General features: G+C 39.1%; 1 protein-coding gene across 2 annotated transcripts in view; it reads left to right on the forward strand.

The window, feature by feature from the left end:
• Nucleotides 1–26,223, forward strand: part of LOC118807932 (testis-expressed protein 2-like) — a 57,227-nt gene that overhangs the window by 25,116 nt on the left and 5,888 nt on the right. For both annotated transcript variants that reach the window (XM_036570120.1, XM_036570121.1), the window contains 7 exons: nucleotides 6,459–8,010; nucleotides 11,623–11,823; nucleotides 12,810–13,152; nucleotides 14,822–15,039; nucleotides 16,252–16,395; nucleotides 18,741–18,840; nucleotides 22,714–22,834. In XM_036570120.1, the coding sequence (XP_036426013.1) occupies nucleotides 6,484–8,010; nucleotides 11,623–11,823; nucleotides 12,810–13,152; nucleotides 14,822–15,039; nucleotides 16,252–16,395; nucleotides 18,741–18,840; nucleotides 22,714–22,834 (2,654 nt within the window). In that variant the 5' untranslated portion in view covers nucleotides 6,459–6,483. The remainder of the gene's footprint in view (nucleotides 1–6,458; nucleotides 8,011–11,622; nucleotides 11,824–12,809; nucleotides 13,153–14,821; nucleotides 15,040–16,251; nucleotides 16,396–18,740; nucleotides 18,841–22,713; nucleotides 22,835–26,223) is intronic.

Here is a 26,223-nt window from a genome sequence, read left to right on the forward strand (position 1 = left end):
CCACATATCTTCCCAAACCAAGGCTAATGGATCTTAGCTGTATTGTGGAGAGGGACCAGTTGCATGATGGGTACTGGCATTGTGATTTTGCTGCGACCCAAACTAGGGCTGTCAAAGTTAACATGTTAATGTGTTTAACCCAATAAATCAGTAATAACCCTGTTTTTTCAGTCTTTTCCTAGTTTGATTCTTCTAACCATCCACAGCAGTGCAGGCTGAAGCCCACTGGCAGTGCGCTTTATGTGGCCATAATAAAATCTACAATACAGCTTTTAAATGACTTATTACGCATGAAATAGTCATATACAAACGAATTATGACTGTTTGTAGTTCATGAATCCACACAAACATCATAAACGGACCTCCAAAAAAATAAAACCTTTACCTTTTTTGGGATGTAACCATTGTGCTTCAGTAAAATAAAGCATCTAACAGCCCTGCATTATCCTGCCCTTTTCTATTAGCGGTTAAAGTGAGGTAGATGGTCACCTGCGTATCTCACAGAAACCTTCTGTATGTTACTGTCATTCTGTAATAACCATAAACTTTAAAACTTTAGGGCTGTAGAATAACAGTGAGAGTTAATCATTGGCACGTTTATAGCAATATTCACTCTTGATCATGGGAGGAGGTCATGTAGTGTCAGCTGGATGTACGTTAAATATTTTATTGAGTTTATCCAAGGCCTGGACACCATTGACACCTCTAATTTTCCTACTGTCGCATGGGTCACTTTTCCCTGTCCTGTGTTATGAATGCTAAAGAGAATCAGAGCTACTGTTTTGTAGGATAGTGGAATCATGGTAGTCCCAGTTTGTTTTATTTTTGGAAAATACTTTCTCTTACAGTACCTAGAGCACCCTTCGTTTATTTAATTTCTAATCAAATAGGCAGTTAAGTACAAGTCATTCATTCAGTGTCAGAAAAAAGGCGTTTATTTAACAGAAAATTACACAAAGGCTCAACAACTAAACATAATATCAGATTATTCAGTTTTAAGTGCGTCCACTCTTTGCCTTCCGTTCAGCTTCCATTCTTTGCAGGAGACTCACTGTCAGTTTTTTTAAAGAAACGCAGGAATATTTTTTCAAACGTCCTTAGTTCAGTCTTAGGCCTGATTCACACATACTGCTTCTGTGGGATGTGAGCGACACAGAAAGTCTTGTTTTCATTTCGGCGCCCGTGTTAACTGGTCAGTGCTCTTACACAGGCTGAGGGTGCAAAGTGCCGTTTTTTTCTGCCTGCCACGAGCATCACGAGGCAAAATACACTGAAATAAGCCATGAAAATCAATGAAAATTAAACAGAAAACTGTATACAAACATAACAGTGCTCTTTTTTAAAATTTAATTTCATTTATGACTAAAAACATTTCCCGGTTGGTGTACCAGGCTTGAAACTTTTGCTTAATCACAAGTCAGAGTTCTGTCAAGAATAAACAAATATATTGTGCACTTTTATAAATGATATTTTTATTGAACAGAGTGACTGATGTGGCCATCTATCCGTCTGGAAAAAGGAATGTCTATATAACTTTCTCACTGCTCCGCTCCGCAGCACAGACGCTTTATGTAGAAAAGGCCAGTGCGTTCTAGCTGTAGTGCCGCATTGCTCACGCTACGAAATGGAAGCATGTGTGAATCAGGCTTTAGAAGTTGGTTTTGCATTTCCTGCTTCTCACAGTCCAAATAATCCCAAGTAAACACATTCAGTGATGTTCTAAGAACACCAGCAGCTTCTTGTTTGATTTGCAAATGTTCTTCTTTTATGTCTATTTCCATTTTTTCAATAATGCCTTCTTGACAGCTACAGCTGTCCTTTCAGACCCATAACGTTGAGTTGTCACCTCACAGTGGAAGAGTGGACTGAAACACCTGTGGTTTTTTTCAGATCTGATGGGGACAGTTTTGGTGTCTACCAGGTCTTTCAGGTGGTTGTTAGAAATCCCATTTATTTTCTGCATTTTTCTGCAATGTTCTGTAGAACCATGAACACTCTTTGTTTGCCTAAATGGTTCTCTGCATCATGAAAGCGTTCTTCAGATTGATGGAGAATGAGCTGTATATACTAAAAATGTTCCTCTGTTGTAACAAGCTTGACATTTTAACAATAGAAGAACCCTTTTTGGTGCTGTATAGAACCCTTTTCAAAAATGTTCTGTATAAAACCATACACAAGACATTATCCATCAGTGTAAAGAACCATTTCACCATGCAAAGAACCCTTTAATCATGTAAATGTTCTTTTGAGTGTTCACAGGTCTATATAGAACCATTTTCTTTACTAAAGAACCTTTGAAGAACCATCTTTTTTTAAGAGTGCAGTATTGGAAACTCTTGTTTTTTTCACTTGCTTTCATTTGACTTTCTTAGTTATTTAGGTGACTAGAAATGAAGTAAATGTTGGGTGGTCTCTGACTTTTGCACAGTTCTGTAATACAGTAATAAACCCATTACTAGACACTACTAATGTTTACTTTGCCATGGCAACAGCACTTTGCTCAGTGCATGTTTTCTTTACCTAAGCCCTTGTAACAGTGTAAGTAATTGGATGAGGGCACATCGTTGTCTTGCCAGCTCTTCACCTTAACGAAGCGGCGGGAGTTTGTCCCTGTGTAACTTTTGCTGAGGAGATGGACACCATTCTTAGCCTCTGTCACTTAAGCACCTTCTCTGACTGTCCTGTAGTACTTGTGGCCTTTAGAGGCCAGTTAGGGTGAACGAACAGGGGAGCAATGAGCGAGGAAAAAACACACCGCTGTTGCAACAGATTGTGGTCTTTTAGAATGACTGAATTATAATAGGTCAAATGTTATTTGCCAAACTCGAAAGGAAATTTTTCATTTTGTTTTTTTGTATTGGGGTAGTTGAGAAGGCATTTGTGGTCCTGAACTGTGGCTGGTGTATCTGGGACATTTAAACTGACCTACTTAAAGCAGTTTAATGCCATGAAAACGTGTTACATAGTCACTCTTAATTGATTCAGATCCTCTAACAAAAGTATGACTAGAAGAACCTGAGTAAACACAAAATACAATTTTAAAATGATTTTCATTTCATTTATTGAAGGAAAACTGTTATCCAACACCAGCTGGTCCTGGGTGAAAAAGTAATGGCCCCCATTAGTCAATCAAACAGTTAACCAAATTTAATTCATAGTCGACATCACTTAGACCGGACCAGGGGTCGGCAGCATGCGGCTCTTTTACTGCCCTGTTGCGGCTCCACAGCAGAATAAGATTTTTAGGTAAAAATAAAATAATCCTCTTTTACGGTAAAATAAAGCTCTGCTGATCGTTCTAACACAGTTTTAACAATATAAAGTTAATATAGCTTATAACTGCTAATTTACCAACCTTTAACCCTGAAGATTTGTCACCATAGCAACAGACAATAGTTTTGCCTAGCTAGTAGCTAATGAAAAGGCAAAGAGAAAGATTTAAGACAAGCAGAAGAAGAATGGACTTATTTGTGTTTATAAGCTGGTTTCCTGATACATTTAATCTGCATCAAGAAACTGTCAAACTCTAAAAAGTGGCAAAGCTGAAGTCAGCTTTTTGTTCTCCAGCTTTTCGTTCGAACTTTCCAGTTCCGCCTTTAAATGGCACAGCGGTTACAGTCTGGAGGTGGAACGGAAAAATTTGAACAAGAAGCTGGCAAATAAGAAGCTGGTAAATAAGAAGCTGGTAAATAAGAAGCTGGCTTCAGCCTCGTGAAACGTCTAATGGCAAGAGACATTGTAAAAGAAACTGTTCTACATTTGATTAAAAGTTTCCTGATGGAGATGTGAGAAAAGCAGCAATAACTGAGCTAAGGCTTAAAGCAGAGCAAACTAAGTCTGTGTTGTTGTTTATATTATATTTTTTGGCCTATACTAACACATCAGCACATACTGAGACATATTTACAGCCAAGATGGTAAAATTCGACATTAAATGGACAACATGGCTCTTCTTAAGATTTGGGTTGCTGACCTCTGGACTAGACAAACCATCATTACTGCCAGGCTTGCTCAGAAGCCCTCCAATGTGGCTGAATCAAAGCAATTCTGCAAAGAAGAGTGGACCACAATTCCTCCACCACAATGTGAAAGACTGATCTTCAGTTCTATAAAGTGTTGATTTGCAGGTGTTGTTGCTAAAGGTGGCACAACCAGTTTTTAAGTGTGGGGGTTATTTACTTTTTTCATCAAGGTCCAGTTGGTGTTGGATAACTTTTTTCCTTCAGTAAATTAAGAAGATTTGCAGCTTAAACTGTATTTTGTGTTGACTCAGACTCAGATTCCACCATTTTTTTCTTCCTAATTAATTGGTTAAGATACAAAGTCATTCAGAGAAGTCTGGTGTGAGATGCTCCATTTTGTAGAAACGTACTAAGTCAGAATTGTTTACAGTGGTGGTGATGGGAACCAGACGTCTGAAGAGTTTAACGTCCCTAAAAGCTCCCTCACAGAAAGTTACCGCCTGAAATGAATAGGAGGATGTTGCCTGATGCCTGAGACGTTGTTTTATTTTTTTATGATGAGTTTTTAAAAGGTTTTTTTGGCCCAAATCTTATGTATTTTAAAGTTATTATGGTGGAGAGATACATCTTGGATGTTGTGAGGCAAAGTAGTCCTCAGAGAAAACTTTGAAGTGTGACGAATTTGAAAAAAAAGAAGCAATCAGCAGGGGGCAAATACTTTTTCATGGCACTGTGCCTTGCTTCACTTCAGTTAGGGGGGAAACAGGAAAAAATAAGCCTCTGTTGTCTTTGTCTCTCTTAAGTAGCTGCATTTTAATGTAATCACTGTGAACTTTTTTTGTGTGTGTGTGTGTTTCTTTGCATTTTTCTTTGAACCCTTTGCCCCTGTTGTCTTTTTATAGCAAGACTCTGGCGTCATCCTTACCGCTGAGAGCTTTACCTAAGTGCAAAACAGAAAGATGCAGTAGAAACAAACTCAAAACAGACTGTCTTTATGTTCTATATTGGGCATGTGTGGCTCATAGGAGTTGAGCAGAGCGGTTGCCATTAGCAAAGTTTAAAGTGTGTGGGATCTTCTTGCGTGGGAAGATGATTGGAAGGCCGAGGTCACAGCGTCACTCTGGAAATTACAGCTTGTGACTCAAAAAAAAAAGAAGAAGAAAAAAAAACACACTCATAAACAACCATTTGTCCTGAGTCACAGACCTACACAGTAAAAACTGAGCCATTGCCTCATTGCAAAACATCGGAATTTCATCTCGGGATGTATTTCAGTGCAATATGATCTGAAGGTTGCCATCCAGTGCACTCCGGATCAATAAACGGATGCCGGTTTATTATTAGCAATCAGGAGTGACTGTAAGAAGAGGCGGTGCTTCTTGAGTGGCTCTGTAAGGATGATTGGCTTTATTGGAACATGCAGCTTTTCATACAATAGTATAGGTAGAAGTGCTTTTTGGATGAAGAAATCTGCGCTGTTTTTCTAAATAACCAGTTTTGTGTCTGATCAAGTTGCAGTCAATCAGCCAAGACATGTTCGGTGTCGAAATTTTGCTTCCATAGCACTAGAGCTAAAAGGCCACTTTAGAAGTAAAAGGCCACTTTAGAAGTAAACATTAGTCTATAGTCACCCATTTTTTTTTTGTAATGTTAACACATCTCCAGAACTTCTCTCAACCTACTCATCAAGGTTAAGATCATGCACACTTGTTGATGTGGTTTGGACGCAGTATGACTTACTGTGATTCTGTCTTTTGCAGAACATCTATTCTTTAAAATAGCATTCAGCTACAAAGTTTTGTTCATTTTTATAGTTCATCACGTTGACAAGTCTGCTTGACCCTATTGAAGACCTGGATGTAATTTGAACAGGTTGAGAGAAGTTTTGGGGATGTAATTATGGAAAAGATTTGGGTGACTGCATAGTTAGCTCCAGTGCTAAAGATGCAAAATTTGGACAACAGACATGTCTAGCTAGTTGACTACATCTGGGGCAAGTGTAACATTGTTTTTGTTTTTGTGTTTTTCGAATCCATTCCTTTAAGCCACTCTAGTGCTACATTTGATGTTGCTCAGAAATGGGGAAATTGGAGCTCAGAATTGCGTAATTTATTTTATCTCAGCATGCTGGAGCTACATAAAGGCGGGAAAACATGGAACATTAGTGAAATAAGTGATAACTTTAATGTTCATGATGTGACTTTTATGATCAGTGATTCAGATTTAACCAATTACTATGACTATTTGTTGACTGATCTAAAGCAAATATCATTTAAAAGTAGAGAAGGGTATTTTTTTTACTTTTGTGCGAACAGTCTTGTTGATTGGACATCCTGTGCAGAGCTAGGAGTCGAGAACATCATCACGACTTTCCCATTAGGAATTCCTAGCTGAGTGGACATTTTTTTTTATTTTTTTTCTCGTCGGAGGTGGGAAATTCTCACAAGCATAAGTTGAATGCAGCGTAATACCTTTTTTGTCTTTCTTTTCTTTCTAGGCTCTGAGACAACTGGAGCAGCGTAATGACTAGCAGGCAGGGTGGCCATGTTGATCGAACTCCGCTCCCGGCCTTCAGGCCATCCTCTGCTTCTAAACTGCATGTGCAGCGTTCCCAGTCCCGAGAGACCATCACCATCCATTTCTCTGCACTGGGCAAGGAGGAAGAAGACGATGAAGAAGAGCTATATGGAGCGGGCACCTCAGACTCACCCAGTGAAGCAATGGCAAATAGTCAAGGAATTGTAACAGCTTTGGAAGCAAGTGAAGACCTTGTTCTTGAGGGAGAATCTGAAGCAAAATCTGTTAATAATGTTGCTGTACTTCCCGTTGAGACCAGTGTGCTTTCAACCATGTCTGGTCAACAAAACACTAACAGCCTGGATCACAATTTCACTGCTACTGCTTCAGCCCTTGCTGAGGCTAAGAAGGGGCCTGGACCCTCATCTGGTTCCACCACTTCTTCCCCTTCAAAATCTGTATCCCTTCCCTCAATGGACAAGGCCTTTCTTAACCTCATGAAGTCTCTGTCTACAGATGTGGAACCTCGGGAAGGCATCCCTGCACCTTCCTTACGCCATCGGCAACTTGTCAAGAATCTGGTTAAGTCGTTGTCCACGGACACTGCCCAGGATCCTGCAGGATCCAGCCGCTCTTCAGATTCCCGCCTCAACCTACAGATGTTCAAGCAGTTCACTCAACCTCGGACCACCACCACCACAACTGCGGGAGATTCCAAAACTGCCCCATCTTCTCCGTTAACCTCACCTGACAACCGGCCCTTCTCTTTCAAGGTTTCAGAGGTTGAGGCACGCATCGAGGATACCAAGCGGCGTCTTTCAGAAGTAATTTCTGATCCTTTGCAGTTGATCAGCAAGTTCATCGGAGACGAGGCTTCCAACATCTACAGGCCTAAACCCCTTTCTTCCAGTGCCTCAGAGTCAGCAAATCTCTCTGCCCTAAATGGTCATTTGGAGAGTAACAACAACTACAGCATCAAGGAAGAGGAAGGCGATCTGGAAGGCGATTGCACAACCCAAGGTGCAACTGAGCAGGTCTCAGCTGTTGAAAGCAAGACTGTCAAACCTTCTCCATCGTCTTTGGGATTGGACATGTGCTCCATGTCAGCACTGGCCAAGCAAGAGGATGAAGAGTTCTGTGAGCTTTATAGTGAAGACTTTGAACTTTGTCCGGAAACAGAGTTGGAAGTTGACCATACTGAGGACTCTAAATTTAGAAGTAGTGTTTGCGTGCCTGCTAGTCAGAGCATGAACACTTTTGGAGAGGATGAGGTGGACTTTGAAACCGCACCTAGTATTCCACACAAGACTTTGTTTGCTCTGACAGTCCTTGTCTACGGATACTTTGTTCTACCTTTGCCCACCTACTTTGGTGGAATGCTGCTGGGTGTAGCATTAGGGTTCATGCTCGCCATTGGTGTAGTGTGGCTAACAGGCCCAAAGAGAGCTGGAATTACAGCTAGATTTGCAAGACACCAGAGGCAGCTATGTAACTTAGAGCATTTGGATATCAAAGAGCCAGGAATATTTAAGGTAAGTCTTAAATGTTCTACTGAACAGGTAAAATGCAATAGGTTTTTTGTCCTTAAGCGTCATTTGATTTATGCACTACAAGATAACGTTCCCTTTGTGAAATACCTTTTTCCTGAAGACAGTCTCTGCCTTTTGATGACCTTTGAGGGCCACTGTTATCATCCACAGTGTGTATCGATCCTCAACTCTGTGTATGCCCTGGACTACTCATTCATTCATCTAGTGACTTAGTAACTCAAAATAATGACTTATCTTTTTGAAATATTGACTCAGTATCTCAAAATATTGACTTAGTATGTCAAAATAGTGATATATTGTCTCAAAATATTGACTTCATATCTCAAAATAATGACTTATTGTTTCAAAATAATGACTTATTGTCTCAAAATGTTAACTTAATATCTCAAAATAATGACTTATTTTGTCAAATATTTACTTAAGATATTATTTTGACATACTATTTTTGCAAAATATTACTTCACTATGTTGAATTAAGGACTTGCCATGTCAAAACAATTATTCAGGATGTAATAATGATTACTTATTATCCTGAAATAATAACTTTCTTTAAAAATGTAATGAGTCACTGTTTTAATATAGTATCTCAAAAGTTGTAAAGAAAAGTGTAGTTAAGGTATTAAGGCAATATTTTATGAACTATACTGTCATCAGAAACTAAGAAAGAGGGGAAAAGTTTTTTAGTTTTTTTTGTTTTTTGTCTCCCCTCGCCTTTCTGAGGTAGAAATGGGCTTCCCCAGAAACCTGACTGACTAATAGAAGAACTCTTAGAGGGTTAGGGTGGGGTGTAATACAGCATATACCTTCATATTGTGCATTTCTTGAGTCAATCATAAACATATGTCTCCAAATTGTGCTGACCTCTAGGCCATTTTTAAGCCATCCATCAAAGATAAGCCTGTGCTCGTGACAGAACAAGGCCCCATGTAATTCTTATTAGCCAAATGGGGTCATTCTCTGCTGTTGCACCAGGGTGTGATGGAGGATTTTGACCATAAGCAATGTTAAGCACAGTTAAGGAGATGCTTGATATGAAGTACACATAGCCATACTGGATGGACAAAGTATTGTCAGAGTCTGTTCACCATTTATACTTTTTAATGATCTTTGATCTGGTTTTTAATGTTTACTGTGCTTTATATTTACACAAGCATGCACTATTTATATCTGCTGGTTGCCTGTAAGTTTGCTGAGTTTTACATCTGATGCTGCTGCTGTTGGTGTTTGTTGTTTGTTTTATTCTTTTACTCTACTGGTAGGCCTCTGATGAAGCACATGTTGCCCTCATTTTGTCATGACATGGCCTCAGGCTGGACACACAATGGCTTATTTTTCTCCCCACTTTTATCGAATCCATCTTCACCATAAAAATATACAAATATTGTATGATGCTTATGTTTAGCTAGTTGAAATGCTGCCAGGACGAACTGCTTAGGGCACCGCATTAAAACAAAAAAAGCATAACAATGATATAAAATGATTAGAGCATTGCTTCAGCCTGCATTAACCTGAATTGTCTTCTAGAGTTAAATTAGGTCAACTTTAGTGGTTTTGAGACATGTCGTGGTTGGTAGTTCATTCGAAGAGAAGTGGTTTTACTGTAAACATGTTGACTCATTGTCCTTTATAAATATGAAAAAAATGCAGGAAATGTGTCCTTACTGGTTTTTCCAGAGCCGCTGCTAGGTTTTTATTTAGATTATGCAGAGTTCAAGGTCAGCGACATTGTCTCTGCAGAACTAGCCTCTTTAAAAGTTTTGTCACATGGTGTAGACGTCTTCCAGAGAAATATATGTTTATATTGTTTATATCTGGTTTAGAATCACCTCAAACAGTGCAAAGAGAACATGGTGACAGGCTGCCACATTCAACACTGCTTTTAATATGGCCATTACAAACAAAGTGAATATTAGGCAAAGTACCATCTGCACTAGATCATTGACTAGTGCTGGAATAACAGGCCTTTACACCTGCAGAAGGATGGGATGAGTGTGTACCATGATGCAACAGATGCATGGAAAACTTGCTGAGGTTTGAAGCATAAATATTCGGAAGGTGTGGGTATTTTTGAAGTAATGTTTATCACTTCTTCAGATGGCATCAAGACAGTACAAGCAGATGTATAGGATATGTTTCTATTGGGCAGTGCTGGCTTTGGTTTTGAGTTACTCAGCTGTAAGAGAACTCTCAATCTGGATCCTCCTGGTGCCTGAATGCTTGTGGTTATAAATTAAGGTTTCATTTAAAAAATGACACATATTTGTTTTAATTTGATTGGCTGTAGGGCTGCAACTAACACGTATTTCAACTGTGTGTTAGTGTCTCGATCTAATGCTCTATCCACAAGCTAGTACGTTAGCCTAGAACTAACTCACTAGCTAGTCGCAATGCAAAGGTACGATGTGATATACTGTGATTACAATAGTGTTTTATATTGTTACATCACTGTTATGTAACGAGGGCTGCAATTATCAAATATTTTGAATTTTCCAAGATTATATCGAATATTATCTTGAATATTTCAAAATTCTGTAAGAATAAGGAAAGTTCAAGATAGGTATTTCACTTTGATTGAAAGAAGTTTACTTATTTATTTAGGAAACTTGAAGTACAAGGAAAAACATCAATGATAAACAATTACTGTCATCAGCAAGTAGCAGAAAATGCTATTTCAGGGCATCCCGCTCAATCTGGCAACACTGAGCAGGTTGCTGAGGCTGTTTGAGGGTGTCAGTGATGAGCGCTACACCAGAGCAGATAAAACGTCATCCTCTTAACCACATTGTCTTAAAAGCTGATAACAGCTTTTTGGTTAACTCAGCTGTTCAAAATCCTTATAACCCTTATAACCAAGCAAACTCTAAGCTCACCTAGTGCAGTTTGGATAAGTTTATTTCTTGCTCTTGACGGATGGTTCGCTCACCAGTATGCTGTCATTTATTCTCAGAAATAAATACAGTGGAGAGCATGTTAGCTGGCAACCCAGAGCAGAAGGAAGAGTAGCAGTTAAAACTGACCTCAACTTAGAGCTCTAATACAGACAGTTATGGACAGAGTCCTGACAGCCTGACCTCTGACTACCACCAAGATATCAGCACTGACTGAAGAGGTTTATGCATTGCATTTATGTTTTAGAATATTAATTCTGATTTTTTAAATTAATTCATTTTGATTTTTTTAGTTTAAATGTAAGTTATCAAGTTTTATCCGAATATTTGCTGCAGTTCTAAATCTAACTATTATAACTTTGAGTCTGCTCTCTTTGCCACTATTAAGAGTTTCAGTTTTTGAAATGTGATTTCTTTTTTTTAATAGTGCCTTGAGATAATAGAAGTCTTATCACCCCTCACACTTCACGAAGTGTATTCCAGTGTGTTGGAATGACCGCATATACACAGAAGCATTAGTATAAGGACTATGTTGTGTAATATAAGCTAAAAAATATAGACCAGTATGTAGTCCTTTCATAAATAGCCTAAACAAGGGATTAACAAAACAATTCCATATCTACTTTTTTTATTCATGTCATCTAATCGTTGGGTGTGTAACTGTGCAACATGAATCATTCAGTTTGCTTATCTTTGCTGCCTGCAGGGTTGGATGAATGAGATTTATAACTATGACCCTGAGACGTACCACGCAACCCTGACTCACTCGGTGTTTGTGCGCTTGGACGGCTCGACTCTGCGAATCTCCAAACCCAATAAAAACATCACCCGCCGGGCGAGCTACAACGAGCCCAAATGGGACGCCACCTACATCAGCCAGAAAATCTACGATCTGACAGACAGCAAGGTACGTGTTTGGTACAGATGCAACTAATTTTTATAATTAATGAATATATTAAAATATTAGGCTAATGTAGGGGTGTCCAGTCTTGTTCACAAAGGGCAGGAGCAAAGTGCTACGGGGGGCTCCCGAACGAGTTCTCAGGGAGTGAAGGTAGAGGGTCCAGCTCAACAGATAAAAAAAATTGTTAAAAAGAAAAAAAAAAGAAAAGGAAATGAAAACGGCTGGTGATTAGTGCTGATTGGTTTTTGTTACACCTACTTAGTGCTGATTGTTTGTTTTATGGCTGCTGAGTGCTGATTGGGTGATGTTACAGCTACTAAGTGCTGATTGGTTAGCTTTGTGGCTACTGAATGTTGATTGGTTGGTGTTACAGCTACTAAGTGCTGATTGGATTTATGGCTTCTAAGTGCTGATTGGTTGACATTACAGCTGCTGAGTGCTGATTTGTTGACGTTACAGCTCCTGAGTGCTGATTGGTTGACATTACAGCTGCTGAGTGCCGATTGGTTGGCTTTATCGCTACTAAGTGCTGATTGGTTGGCTTTATGGCTACTGAGCGCTGATTGGTTGACGTTACAGCTGCTGAGTGCTGACTGGTTGACGTTACAGCTGCTGAGTGCTGACTGGTTGATGTTACAGCTGCTGAGTGCTGATTGATTGGCTTTTTGGCTACTAAGTGCTGATTGTTTGTCTTTATGGATACTAAGTACTGATTTGGTTGACGTTACGACTGCTGAGTGCTGATTGGTTGACGTTACAGCTGCTAAGCGCCGATTGGTTGGCTTTTTGGCTACTGATTTGACATTTGACGCGGCAGTTACTGAGTGCTGCGCTGGATGGTTTAGTTTGCTGTGTTCTGTTTGAGTAAATGACCTGGACACCATGTTCTTTACTGTACACAAAATGAACCAAAGCCATTGCCCTGGGCATTGTTCTGCCTTGCTCCTGATGCCTAATGTGATTTGATCTGATGCTGCTGCCCTGTCCAGGTTTCCCTGGTGCCCCCGGGTCTTGCCAGAAAACGTGTGTGGAACAAAAAGTACCCTATATGCATCGAGCTGGCAAAGCAGGATGACTTCATGTCCAAAGCAGAAGGAGACAGAGCTTCTGAAGAGAAGGAAAATGCAGACATCACTGTAGAGCCCAGAAGGGCCTCCTCTATGAACTCACAGGACGGCGGCAGAGCAGGTTTGGACAGAGAGCCGCCCACTGTGTACCTCTTTGGAAGAACAGGAAGAGAGAAGGAAGAGTGGTTCCGAAGAATTCTGCTAGCCTCAAAACTTAAATCCGAAACAGCCAAGAAGACAGCAAGCCTGCCTGTTAGCAGGAGCGGTGAGTGTGAGAGATTTTGGTGACATACAGATATCCTGTTACCCCAAATGTAGTTGATTAGCCAAAATGTATTTGCTGATGTTTGCTTATTTAGTTTTGCCCTGGAGCTACAAGACTAAAGTAGATTACAAGCCTATAGCCACCAGGTTTGCATTAGGCAAACTTGCAGCTGTGTCAAATTGTTAAGTAATCTCAAGTAGACATGCTTATGTAAGGCTGTATGACACACTGTTATCCAGTTGAGAAACCCCAGGGCTTTCTAGGCCCTCTGAGATGCCCTAATGATTTTGGTGAAAAATAAAAATACATACTTTTTTAGTTCATTTTTTCACTATGCTTTTTGTATTTAAAGCTGCACTAAATTAAAATTGGTTAAAATTGAGTAAGCATTACTCAGTTTTAACTAAGCATTAAGTAGCATTAATATGAGCTGCCCATCACCCTGTAAAGCCTGAAATAAGAATTTAAAGCAGAGGTGTTAGGTTGAATTTCACAGGAGTTTTTCAGACCACATCATAGCTCTTTATGTATTAATTTCACACCCTCAGGCTTAAAAAAAAGAAGGCCTGGCTCAATGTTCAGGACTCAAATGAAGATGACAATAGTAGATGGTTCACTTATATTCTCGGAAGACACACCCTTCACCAAGTTTTGACTTGAGTTCTCTTTGAATTCGCTTTCAATGCACTCTCAATCATCAGATTCATCCACTCAGGGAAGGGGAACAAAGCGTAACCCACTGTACAACATGTTTTTCACACATTGCATGCAATTACACATTTCCACCAGAGTGGTCTCCAAATTCCCAAAACTTACATAGTTTAGCTTTAAACTCTGCAGGTATTACAGTGATTCTCTTATTTCATTGTTAAGTTTTGTTAGGAAACACAAGTTAAACACCCAACCAAAAAGTCCTTCATTCAGGTTTTGCTTTTCTCTGTAGTGTCTAAGCAAATACAGCCAAGAGAGGGCTCAAATTGGTTAGGACTTATGTTTCAGATTAACCGCTAACATAAATATGAAGTGACAGTGGAATCAACCAGTCATGTTTTAATTTAGCAGTCACATTTCCAAAACGTTGGATTTAACACAAAAATGTTCATGTGAATTGCCATTAGCTTGCAATTAACATGCTATTAAAATCCTGAAGGGCAATAGCAGAAATAAGCATTACCATATATTTATTTATTTATTTATTTATTTATTTGCCTCATTTTGACATTTGTGGCACAAACTGAAAGCCTCGCTCTATTAGACAGTTCACCACTGCTGTTCTCTATAAAGTACAGTCAGCATTCTTTTGAATTCTTCTTCAGCATGATTTGCTGCTACTGTTTTTAGTGGTGCAATATACTTTTATCCATTTTTATAGATAACAATGTGTCATGCAGTGTCAAATACCTTCTAACAACTTGACTCTTCCAGTAGATCATTAGGCCATGTAGCTCCAGTGTGCAAAACTAAAGAAGCAAATTTCAGACACCAAACATGTCTGGACTGATTGATTACTTTTGGAGAATTATATTTCATGTAATTATTTATAATGCCGCTTGCTGTAGCTGATTAAAAAGCGTCTGTGTGGCTCCAATGTTGGTCTTTTACTCCTATTGGAAATTACATGAGGTAGTGCTGCTTGCTGTAACTAATAATAGAAAGTTTTTGTGTGCAGCTCCGGTGCTGTCCCACAGCCGCAGCAGCAGCAGGAGCAGTCTGGATGAGCTACTGTCCTCTCAGGCTTCTAAAAGAGAGACTTGTGGGAGTGCCAAACTAAAGCCTCTGCTGGAGTACAGCACCTACATGGCCAACTACATTAACTCCTCTGCAGCATGTAGCCGGGCTGCCAGCCCGGGAGAGAGCCCTCAAAGCAGCCCTGGGGTGGCCAAAAAGGTAATGTACACGTATAAATAGGATAGTAAAATAAAATTGTTTGATTTAGTGTATACAGTTCAATACAAAAGTCAGAAAGCTCCCTTTGAGTTTTGAGTTGAGTACAAGTTATTCATTTTATTGTCAGGACAAAAAATAGAAAACATATTTCACAGAAAGTTACACAGAAAACTCAACAACTTCTATTCTTTTCAGGAGACTTGCTTTCAGTTTTTCAAAGAAATCTGCAGGAATGTGTTTTTCCACACCTCCAAAGTTCAGTCTGAGAACCAGCAGCTTCTTTGTTTGATGTGTCTATCACTGTTTCTCAGTGAGGGCTTCTTGACAGCTACACATCCTTTCAGACCCATAGCGCTGAGTTGTCTTCTCACAGTGGAAGGATGGCTATGGATTTTTTTTAGTTCTGAAGCAGCTTGATTTTCTCCTCTCTCTCAAAGATGAAAGCTTTAAGTTCTGTTTATCTGATGGTCTACCAGGTCTGGCAGGTGGTTGTTAGGAGTCCCATTTTATTTTACGCAATGTCTGAACTCTAGTTTCTCACAGCTTCTTTTTTTTAGTGCTGTTTATCTGATGGGGACAGTTGTGGTGGTCTACCAGGTCTGGCAGGTGGCTGTTAGGAGTCCCATTTTCTCTGTAGAATTTAATCATTTTTTGACCTCCAGTTTTGGAAACTTGTTTTTTTTCCCCCTTCCTTTTGCACGTTATCTTATATGACACATCCTTATTAAACTTGAATATAGCAGTTGTCTGCACGTTCTGGAGCACAATCTCTAGTTATTTAGCTAAATTGAACATGTTGGGGAAAATAACGGAACATTACAAAGTGGAAATGAAACATAACAAAGTGTGTAAAAAGTGTAGAGGTTGTTAACTTATTTTCACTTAGAAAATCAACAGAAACATAGAATTTTACCAGGCGTGCTAAAACTTTTGCATCAGTATCTGCTCTCTTTAAAATCTCTCTTGAAAAATAAATAAATTATACCTACAGGGAATGAAATGCATGACGGGTGGCCTCTGACTTTGGCACTGTACTGTAAGTGTGGAGTTGCCTGTGTAAGTTCATGAGAGTGTATACTTGTAGTTTGTTTGCATTTATGTGTATGAGTGTGGGAATGTGCTGTTTACTTAAAACATAAGATAATCAGTAAGTGATCATGTGTGTCCAAACACATTGAAAAGTAATGATCCCGTTTACTGTTTTTCAATCAGTTGCCAAACGACCCAGTAAAAGAGGAGGGACCTGTTTGCTGGGTAAATGCTCTGATTGGTCGGATTGCGTGGGATTTCCTCAGAGAGCAGCACTGGGCTGACTGGGTGTCCAAGAAGATCCAGATGAAGCTTAGTAAAATCAGGGTGAGTATTTTAGGTTTGCCTTAAACTACATAACCATGTTAATGTTACAGAGTTGAAGCGGCACAGTTCATATATTAATTTATCCAGAGCTTATAATTTCAAATCAGACTTGAGCTGTTTTCATATGCAGGCCTAGATTAGATTTAAAATGTGGTAATACGACCATAATGAAAATGGTCAGATTGGAATTCAATTTATTTATATATGTTTGTTTTATTGTTTGTATCTTTTTTAAAACATCACACTTCACTGTCCATGCACGGTCCATCTGTTGTGCACAGTGAGTCAGCAGTTGCTGTAACTTGATAAAATGTACCCATGCAAGTCCTTCCAGAGGACACTAATGCCAGATATGGGTCAGTTACAAACACAAATATGAGCCAACAGAGTTGAGCCACTAATTACTGTATAATTCAATTGTTGAGATGTAAACAAAGTAAATCAGAGTGGTTTCATATGAAAATGTGTATTGTACAAAAACTTACTGTCTCTGATCTCTCAGTGGTGGTGATAGGAACCAGAAGTCATGATGTCTACAACACAAATATAGCCAATTTATTTACTAGGTTACGTTTATATATGTACTGTTGATGATGGTAAAACTGTGATAAATCTAAAAAATCTGTTTTGTTTCAGGACTATTTTGCCTCACGGTGTACCTCTCCAATATGAATGTATTTTTAAAAAAAAATCTCCTCAAAACAATATCTAAGGCTCCAGACAGCATATTTGTAACCATTTCATATAATAACTTTCTGCGAGGCAGCTTTTAGAGGTGGATGTCTGGTTCCTATCACAACCACTGTGAACAATTCTGGTGTGTCAATTGCTCTAGAACAAAGTACTTCACACCAAACCATTCTGAATGACTCTGTTTACATCTTAACCACTTGATTATGCAGTAATTTTGAAAAAATGTGAAAGTAACCGTCCTCAGCTGTGCCATGTAGGTATGCTTAGGATTCATGATTGATGTGGTTGGAGAGAAGGACCACAGACAATAGAATCATATTTAAGATTTAATAGATGCTGTTTCTATGAAAGCACTGCAGAGCCTCTTATCAGAAGTTGTGTCTGCTGTTTACACAGATTTTTCCCTTCAAAGCTGCCATCATTTGCCTCAGCTCATCCTTATCTCAAATTAGTTTTTTCTCCCGTTTTCCATAGTAGTTGCCAATTGCTAATTTTGGAATACGCAACTTGCCGCTAAAATTCTGTGGTTTGTTCCCAGCCTTGTACAAAAAGGTAGTGAGAAAGTAAATGTCAGTGACAGTGCTATCTTATTTAGGCCCTCTGGAGTAGAAGCATGAGCCTAAACCAGGTTAGCTGCTTCTGATCTTTATTTCACGTAGTATGTATTGTCTTATCTTCTGTTTGTATAGCTTCTGGAGGAGTTTCTGACTAACCAGTGTGCATTAGCTAGTACTCATCCAGTCAAAAAGTCCTTTACTGGCTCATTGTATTGATTCAGAATGCTAGAGGGGCCAAAGTACAAATATAGTCTTTGAAGAGGCCTGCAGTGAGGTTTAAAGCCGATAATACTATAGAGTTCAAAGCAGGCAAGCAGTAGTTTAAAAAATCTGATTTACTCAATTATCCCTTCAGCCCAGATGTAGTCGATTGGCCAAAACATAGTTCCAAAATTTGCTGTTTTTCATTGGAAATACGAGGCTAATGAGGCTAACAAGTAATGGAAGCTTATAGTTATCAATTAGCATGGTGCTACATGGACACTCACTCGCCTCAAACTGTGTTGAGTTGTTCAGTATCTCTAATAAACTTTATTATCTGGTTCTGACATATTATGTATTACTATTGTCTGTGCATTTGTCCATTTTTACAGATAAGAGTTTTTCATGCAGTGTCAGAAACTGCATAGGCAACTCTATTTGTGATTGACTCAAACTTTTTAGACATTTAAATGCCCATATATTACATTTTCCTTGCTTTTTAAAATTTCAAACTGAGGCCCTTTTATAACAATTCTGTAGTTTTATGTAACGAAAAAGCCATAATGAATTTTTACAAGACCATTTTCCAACCTCTCTGTATCCTTTTTAGAATTAAAGAGGCTGCTTTTGTTACTGTGCCTTCAAGACTGATATATGTAAATGATCTGTTTTTTGATTGGCTGTCCTGTGTTGTGTCTAAAAAGCAGGGCATTCATTATAACTGAAACATTCATTGTAACTTCAGCGTGTGAATGTGTTTTTTTTGTGATGTCGCAAAAGCAATTTGTTGGAAACAGGCTGCTCTTGCAGCTTAGTTTCCATATATGTACTGTATGGGATGAAGAGTAAACAGTATGTTTAAAACTTTACCAATGATTTTATTGTGTTCTGCAGTTGCCTTACTTCATGAACGAGCTGACTCTGACGGAGCTGGACATGGGTGTGTGCACTCCCAGAATCCTCTGGGCCTCTCAGCCCTCGGTGGACCATCAAGGTGAGCTGAGTGGGGATTATTTATAACCTGCTGTAAACAGCATTTCTGCAGAGAGTGGTTAGCATTGAAACACTACACAGTGTCTGGGGGGTTGAGTGGTGAAAAGGAAAAGCTCTCTCTCTTCACCAAGGCTTAGTATTTTTCTCCAAAACAGTCAGTTTGAAGGAGACGTCAGTACTGAAAAGAATACTGGATAAAAGAGAGGGAGAGGAGGGAAAGGGGGAGTATGGAGAAGGAGATGGGGGGCTTGTAGGGAAAAGGAGAGAGCAAGAGGGAAGGGGCATATAGGGAGAAGGAAAGAGCATGAGGGACAGAGAGAAAGAGGGAGGGAGATATAAGGAGAAGAAGAGAACAAGTGGCATAGAGAGATACAGAGTGAGAGAGGGAGATGTAGGGAGAAACAAAGCAAGAGGCAGAGGGAGAGAGAGAATAAGAGTAGAGTGGTAGAGTAGAGAGAGAGTCAAGGGGGAGATATAGGGAAAAAGAGAGCAAGAGGCAGAGGGGGAGAGAGAATAAGAGTAGAGGGGTAGAGTAGAGAGAGAGTCAAGGGGGAGATATAGGGAAAAAGAGAGCAAGAGGCAGAGGGAGAGAGAGAATAAGAGTAGAGGGGGAGAGAGGAGAAAGAGAGAGAGAGAGAGAAAAGGGGGACATGTAGGGAGAAAGAGAACAAGTGGCAAAGAGAGAAGGAAGGAGATGTATGGATAAAGGGAGCAAGAGGGAGAGAGCATAAGAGTTGAGGGGGGAGAGTAGAAACGGAAGGAGCAAGTAGGGATAGTGAGTGGAGAGAGAGAGAGAGAGAGAGAGAGTGGAGAGGGAAAGAGAATGAGTGAAGAGGGGAGGAGAGAGAAAGAGATAGAGACAGAGCAGTTATCAGTAGTGTGTGTGCTTATGCATATATTTTTGCTGTTATATCTAAACTTCATTACTCCCTTTTTTAAAGCTATATAAAATGCCAGCTGCCCTTTCGCCCTGAACGTCTCATGATGAACGGACCAACAGAAATAGACCAAAATTACTTGGAATAAAATCTTGTTGCATTAACTTACATTGAAGTTATTTTTTCTTGCTCTTATAAAAAGGCAGTAAAAAGAAGCTGATGTTTTTCTCTTCCCCAAATGGTGTCAAAAAAATTAAAAATGACCAGTGACCGTGCAGTGTGCTAACAGGGATCATATCATTTTTGTGTGCACGTGCATGTGTGTCATCTGATCTGTGTCATACACTTTCTGATGACAAGGCAAAGTTCATATTCAGGTAAATATTATTGAAAATGTTTAAAGCAAGAATATAGAATCTATATTTTGCATTTAGTTTATATTTTGTATTTGTTACAGTGGCTTTAAGACCCAGTTGCACACAGTCAGGAACACTGACAGTCATTCTGTGATTCAGACTCTCTCTTTCTGTCTGCCTCACTATCACACTCACACTTCTCCATTACAAAACAGGCTGTTGTATCAGCCCTGTTTGGTGCGTGGTCAGATGTGTTGGTGTTGTCTTGTGACCTCTGCTTGGCCTTCTCTTTCTGACTGACTAATACTGTTGCAAAACCACATCCCAGTGTGACTGCTCAGGCTGGGGGAAAACGAGGAAAAGACAATAACAGCAGCAGCGGCAGTGGTGAGACAGAAAACACTTCAGCTTTTATTGAATCAGGCTGTCATGGAGAACCACAACAAACTAATGGACAAAGAATCAAAGAAAAAGTGCCTAGCAGCGCATGTGGGGCTTGATACACTGAAGCTTTTTCTCTCAAGCGTAGCTGTTTCAGTGGCTTTAAAAGCCTGTTTGCACCTTGCATAACGTGGCTTTCATGTTCGGATCTATCTGGATCTACTTTGGCCTCATTTCCGCTTTTCACTTAAATGCATCCCCGGTTTGACCAGATGAGAACTGATTTTGCTTTCCCTGTGAGAAAAGCATGTCAGCATGTGTTGTTTCTGTTTTACATTTACTTTATTCTCCATTACTATACAAATCTATAAGCTTGCCTTTGACATTTTCACTGCTCCAGAGTGCAGAAGACTCTTGTTGTGGGCAACTTCAGCGTCATACGTCGTCCATGTTTTCACCTGCTAGTCAGCACTTCGCAGACACATTTCCACTTATTTATGTAGTTTTATACAGATATCGTAAGGCATAAATGTGGTCAAGATTCGCCTCTGAGCATCGCTGAATGTGGTTTGAGTGACCCGATCGTAATCAAATTAAAGGGCGTCCTCTGGGTATTCACACCTGGCCTTCGTGCATGATCTGAACGTAAAAAGAGACTGAGACTGGGTGGATGAATGGATAGATATATAGACGGATATGCAGATTTATCGATTGATGGGTAGGTGCATGGATGGATAGATGAATGGATGGATTGATGGGTAGATATGTCGATGAATGGGTGGTTAGATACATGCAGACAGATGGATGGGTGGCTAGATATGTACACACAGATGGAAATGGATATATAAATGGATTGATGGCTACATTTATAGATGGATAGATGAATGAATAGACACAAATATTGATGGACAGATATGTGCACAGATGGATATATGGATAGATGGATTTTTATCTGTGGATAGATGGATTGATGGATGTGTAGATGGAGAGACTGATACACATGGATGGGATAGATGGATACACAGATGAATATATAGATGGATGATAGATTAACAGAGAAAGATTGATACACAGACAGAAAGATAGATGGACACAGAAGGATAGATGGGTTGATGAATAGAAATAAATGGATAAACAGTGATGGGGAGATTGATACATAGATGGATGGATGGACGGACAGATGAACATAGATCAATATATATATATGCACAGATGGATAGATAGATGGATGGATTAATAAGAAGATATTATCCATCTATTCATCCATTCATGGATGGATGAATAGATGGACAGACAGATGGATATGGGTGGATTGATGGACGAACGAATGGACACAGACAGATAGTTACTTACAATGAAATGAATGTAAACACTTTACAAAACATTTAATGAAATGAATGTAAACACTTTACAAAACATTTAGAAGACACATAAAGAACACAATATGTTTATAACACGTCCTAAAGACAGTGAATATTTACATGTGAAAACTGTAGATGAAGAAAAAACAGTATTTTCTTTCTTTTACTTTATTCTTCTTCCAAGCCATCAGTACTTTGTGTTACTGAAGCATCTCTAACAGTTGGTTATACTGGGTGTGCTACAGTCATCTTTCCTTCAAACTGCCCTCTAGTGGACGAATGCGGGTAGTGTGCAGCCCTGTTAGATGACATCATAACATGGATAGTGACTAAACACTGCTCAAAGCTGAATATGAAAGCTATCTGCTCACACACAGACGTTACTCTCCCTGCTGACTGAGACCCCCCTCTGTTCACCAGGAGGATCAACACGAGATTTCCAGCTGTTTTCCCTCCTCAAAGACGGGAATATTCTCTCTCTCTCTCTCTCTCTCTCTCTCTCTCTCTCTCTCTCTCTCTTTTTCTCTTTTCCACTCCCCACTGTTTGCTGCAGAGAATCAGATCAGTTTGTTAAAGTTAATTCTACCCCCTGTTGTGCTCAGACTCATTCGGTGATCCGTCAGTGGAGAAGCCCCCACAGAGGGAGCGCGAGAGGGGACTGAGGGAGAATTGTAAATAATCAGAAATAAGACAAACCAGGGGGATCTTTCAGGAGATGTTAGGGCTGCTGGAATTTCAGTCATTTATTTATTTATTATTCTAATTCTTTCTTTATTTTTTGAAATTTCCCATTTTCCATTTGAAAAACTATAACTGTGTGTTTGTGTCTCTCTCTCTCTCTCTCTCTCTCTCTCTCTCTCTCTCTCTCTCTCTCTCTCTCTCTCTCTCTCTCTCACAGGGCTGTGGTTTGATTTGGAGATTTCTTATAAGGGGTCGTTTCTCATGACTCTGGAAACAAAGATGAACCTGTCCCGTCTGGGAAAGGAGGGAGAGGGTCTTGGAGAGTTCGGAAAAGAGGGGTAAGACCACCACACTGCATGCAGCCATAGAGTCTGAAAGGCTCTGAAAGTATCAGTCATGGTGTGCCAGTGGCATAGCCAGAGTTATTTTAAGGGGGCTGGGTTACAGGTTGAGGGGGCTAGCTAACAAGCATTTGAGCTCAGAGACCTCGCCAACTTCATTGCAGCTAAAACATAAGAAAGTTACCCGCCCATTGCCATAATCAAAGGGAACATTTTTCGGTTGTTTACTTTGACTAGCTCTTGGAGTTACTGACAGCATACCACAATGTGTGAAGGCTCATTAACCAGAGTCTTATCTTTTACAGCACTTGGTGAAGATGTCCAGGGTGAATGTTTGAACATAGCAGTGTTCCTGTCACTTTTTCATAATATTAAACTTTGTTCTCTTTACTACTATCATGTAGTACTATGCTCTCAGGAAAAAGATGGGTTGGTACTCACAAGCGTACATCACGGGACCTTTAGTCAGGGAACATAAATTGTACCAGTATCCTTTTCAAATTATTTTTACTAAGTTGTGCTGACTCCACACACCCCGTCTTGTCTCCAGGCTTTTTATTTTGTTGTTCTTTTTTAAAGCATTATGTTATGAAAGATACAAATATGTATTTGTTACCTAGGAAAACTCATTTAAGGCACATAATTGGACCTAAAACCTTTGTTGTACCTTTGAGGGCACATTTACATTGTTTGTACCTTGATGAACAAAAAATGTACCTGCACAGAACCTTTATTTCTATCAGTGTACTCACAAAGTAGGCCATATAAGCTACCACAGCTCAACTAAAAAACAGTGGAGCAATCTACTGCTGTATATGTGTTGCCGTTGAAATGCCTTTAAATGTTGTAAATGTTGCCATGGTGATGGCGTCTGCTGAAAATTTGCAATGTTAGCAACTTTGTCTTTCTCTTTTATTTATTAAAGGTGGAAAAAAGTCATGAGGATGCGAGAACTTTGCCCATGACGACTTTACATTTTGTAATATTTTCATTGGCAGAAATCTGCTTTAAAGTGGGAGAGCCTTAGCCCCCTTAACAAACCCACCTCCACCCAATGCCCCTGCGGCTTGAAGTGTGTGTAACTGCTTGCAGAAGTTTCCCGTAAGACGAATAAAACACACTGCACGGAAGTGCATACATGCTGACGTGCGGAGAGCCAATCAGCTGACAAAATCTCGCCACTTATGGCCAGCTTTAGCGTCTGTAGATGTTAGATGGCTAACTCATACCTGAATATGGTGGCTTTTGCACAAATGTACAACAACTTGTTACAACTTGAATTAGACTTTAGCTTGGTTATGGGATGACCATATCATCAAGGTGATAGGTAAAAAAAAATCATGCTTTTAGCTGCTTTCCTTACTTCTGTCAAGTTTTATAGGTCATAGTATGCTGTACAGTGTCAAACCACATAGGCAAAAAGAGGCCAGTGTGTGATCATTTAGGCACAGGATATAGGATTCCATTACTTTTTACTACATTAGCCTCGTAGTTCTTGGCTAAAGAAGCAAACATGATTTGTCTGATGGACTACATTTGGGCTAAGGGGGTATAGAGTGTAATTATTCATATTGCCAAACTATCGCTTTAATCTATTTTTGCAGAAATGTGTGCTTAATTGTGCTTTGCTATGATGTAATAATCACTGCTCTGCTTTGTCTCCTGCTTTTCCCCCTCTTTCTCTCTGTGTCCTGGTGAGTAACTGTGCTTCTCGCCTGAAAAACTCCTTCTTAGAGAAGCTTCAGTAGATGGATAGATTTTTTTTTTCTTTTGTTATATATTTTTTGGATTGTCTTTTAATGGGGAGCAGACACACTACAGAAAACACACCACAGTATCATTTTTGTAAAGTTCTGCTACCTTTTAAAACTGCATTCCTGCATGTTATTGTCATTGTTCCTTTCGTTGCCCTCTCCCACATTAGGATTTACCCATAATCCTCTGTGCCAAGGTTCAGTTCAGACAGAAAACAATGGAAATGACATTGTAACAAAAAAAGGATTAAATCTTTTCCCTTGAATCCATTTTAGCTCAAGATTAGACTGCCTAAAGTAGCTTTAATAGTGGTCCAACCAAAGAAATTCTGGTTATGGATATGTATTCTGGTTATTTACATTACCCTTCAGAAGTTTCAGTCAATTTTTTGCAGTCAGTTGTTTTGCAAACAAATGTATAAAATGACTCTGACATGCTCCATCTGTGCATCTTCACAGCTTTCAAATAATTAGTAGGGCACTTGGTAGCTGTAAATAAAAAAGTGTTCAGTGTGCCCAGAATGATGAGCAGAGCTGTAGAAGATTCTGAAATGACTGAGTAGCTGGAGAACATCAAAAATGAAGCTATTATAAAATAATATCCCTAATTCATTCTATTTAAAAAAAGAGATAATAAGCACAGGTAATTACAGATTATTATTTATCATGTAGGAACTTTTTGTTCACAGAATTCATAAAATATTGAGTGAATCATCTAAAATCATCTGCAAATAGTTTTGTGCAGGTCCACATTGTACAAGTCATTATTGTATACCAAATAACCAAATTTCATATGGCAAGTGTTTATTTTGGGGTTTATAGCTTGTGAGTGGCTCTTGTGAAACATCTGCTGTCTTTTTTTTTTTGGTTATTTGCAATTTAAAACTTTTTTGCTGTTTGTTATCACTGAATGATACAGTCATCTGCCCAAAGTCCAGCCCCAGGGCCAAATGCGGCCAGCGGATAGAATTTAATTGGCTTTTCTCGTTTATTAAAGTGATTTCTGATTGTGGTTGCTGCATTTATTTGATATGTAAACAACATTATCTAACAACACTGAAATTTACACATTTTTGTTTACTTTGTCTAACAAATTATATTTTTATTAACAAGTAAACACTTCAATCGGAATAAATTTAATACATTAGACATGGTTTATTGTTCCTCCTAAATTATTTTCAAAACCTTTGTGAATAATATTTTAGCCCTTGGGTATTTTGACATGGTTCAATCTGACCCTCTTTGATAACAGTTTGGATACCCCTGCTTTACAGTGACCACACTTAAATCTGGCATTTTAACATATAGGAAAAAATAAACATAAAACTTTTGCATGTTTTATTTTTCCCTCAATATGTTAAATTCAGCAAATAAACAGTAATTGAATATTAAAATGTGCAGAAGTGTGTTCTATATAGATGATGTGTTATTTATTTATCTATTTATTTCACTTTAAAAAATCAACAAAACATGTAATTTACCCAAAGTTTTGCATATGATTGTGTCAGGAATGGATCAGGTTATAAAGCCTCTCTCTGAAGGCCCCTAGTGGCACGCTTTACGGACAAATTAGCCAGTGCAGAAAAACAAAGCCCAAACATTTTTATTTCATTTGTGAGTTTTCATACAGTC

Source organism: Colossoma macropomum, unplaced genomic scaffold, assembly GCF_904425465.1.
Source record: "Colossoma macropomum unplaced genomic scaffold, Colossoma_macropomum, whole genome shotgun sequence".
NCBI lineage: Eukaryota > Metazoa > Chordata > Actinopteri > Characiformes > Serrasalmidae > Colossoma > Colossoma macropomum.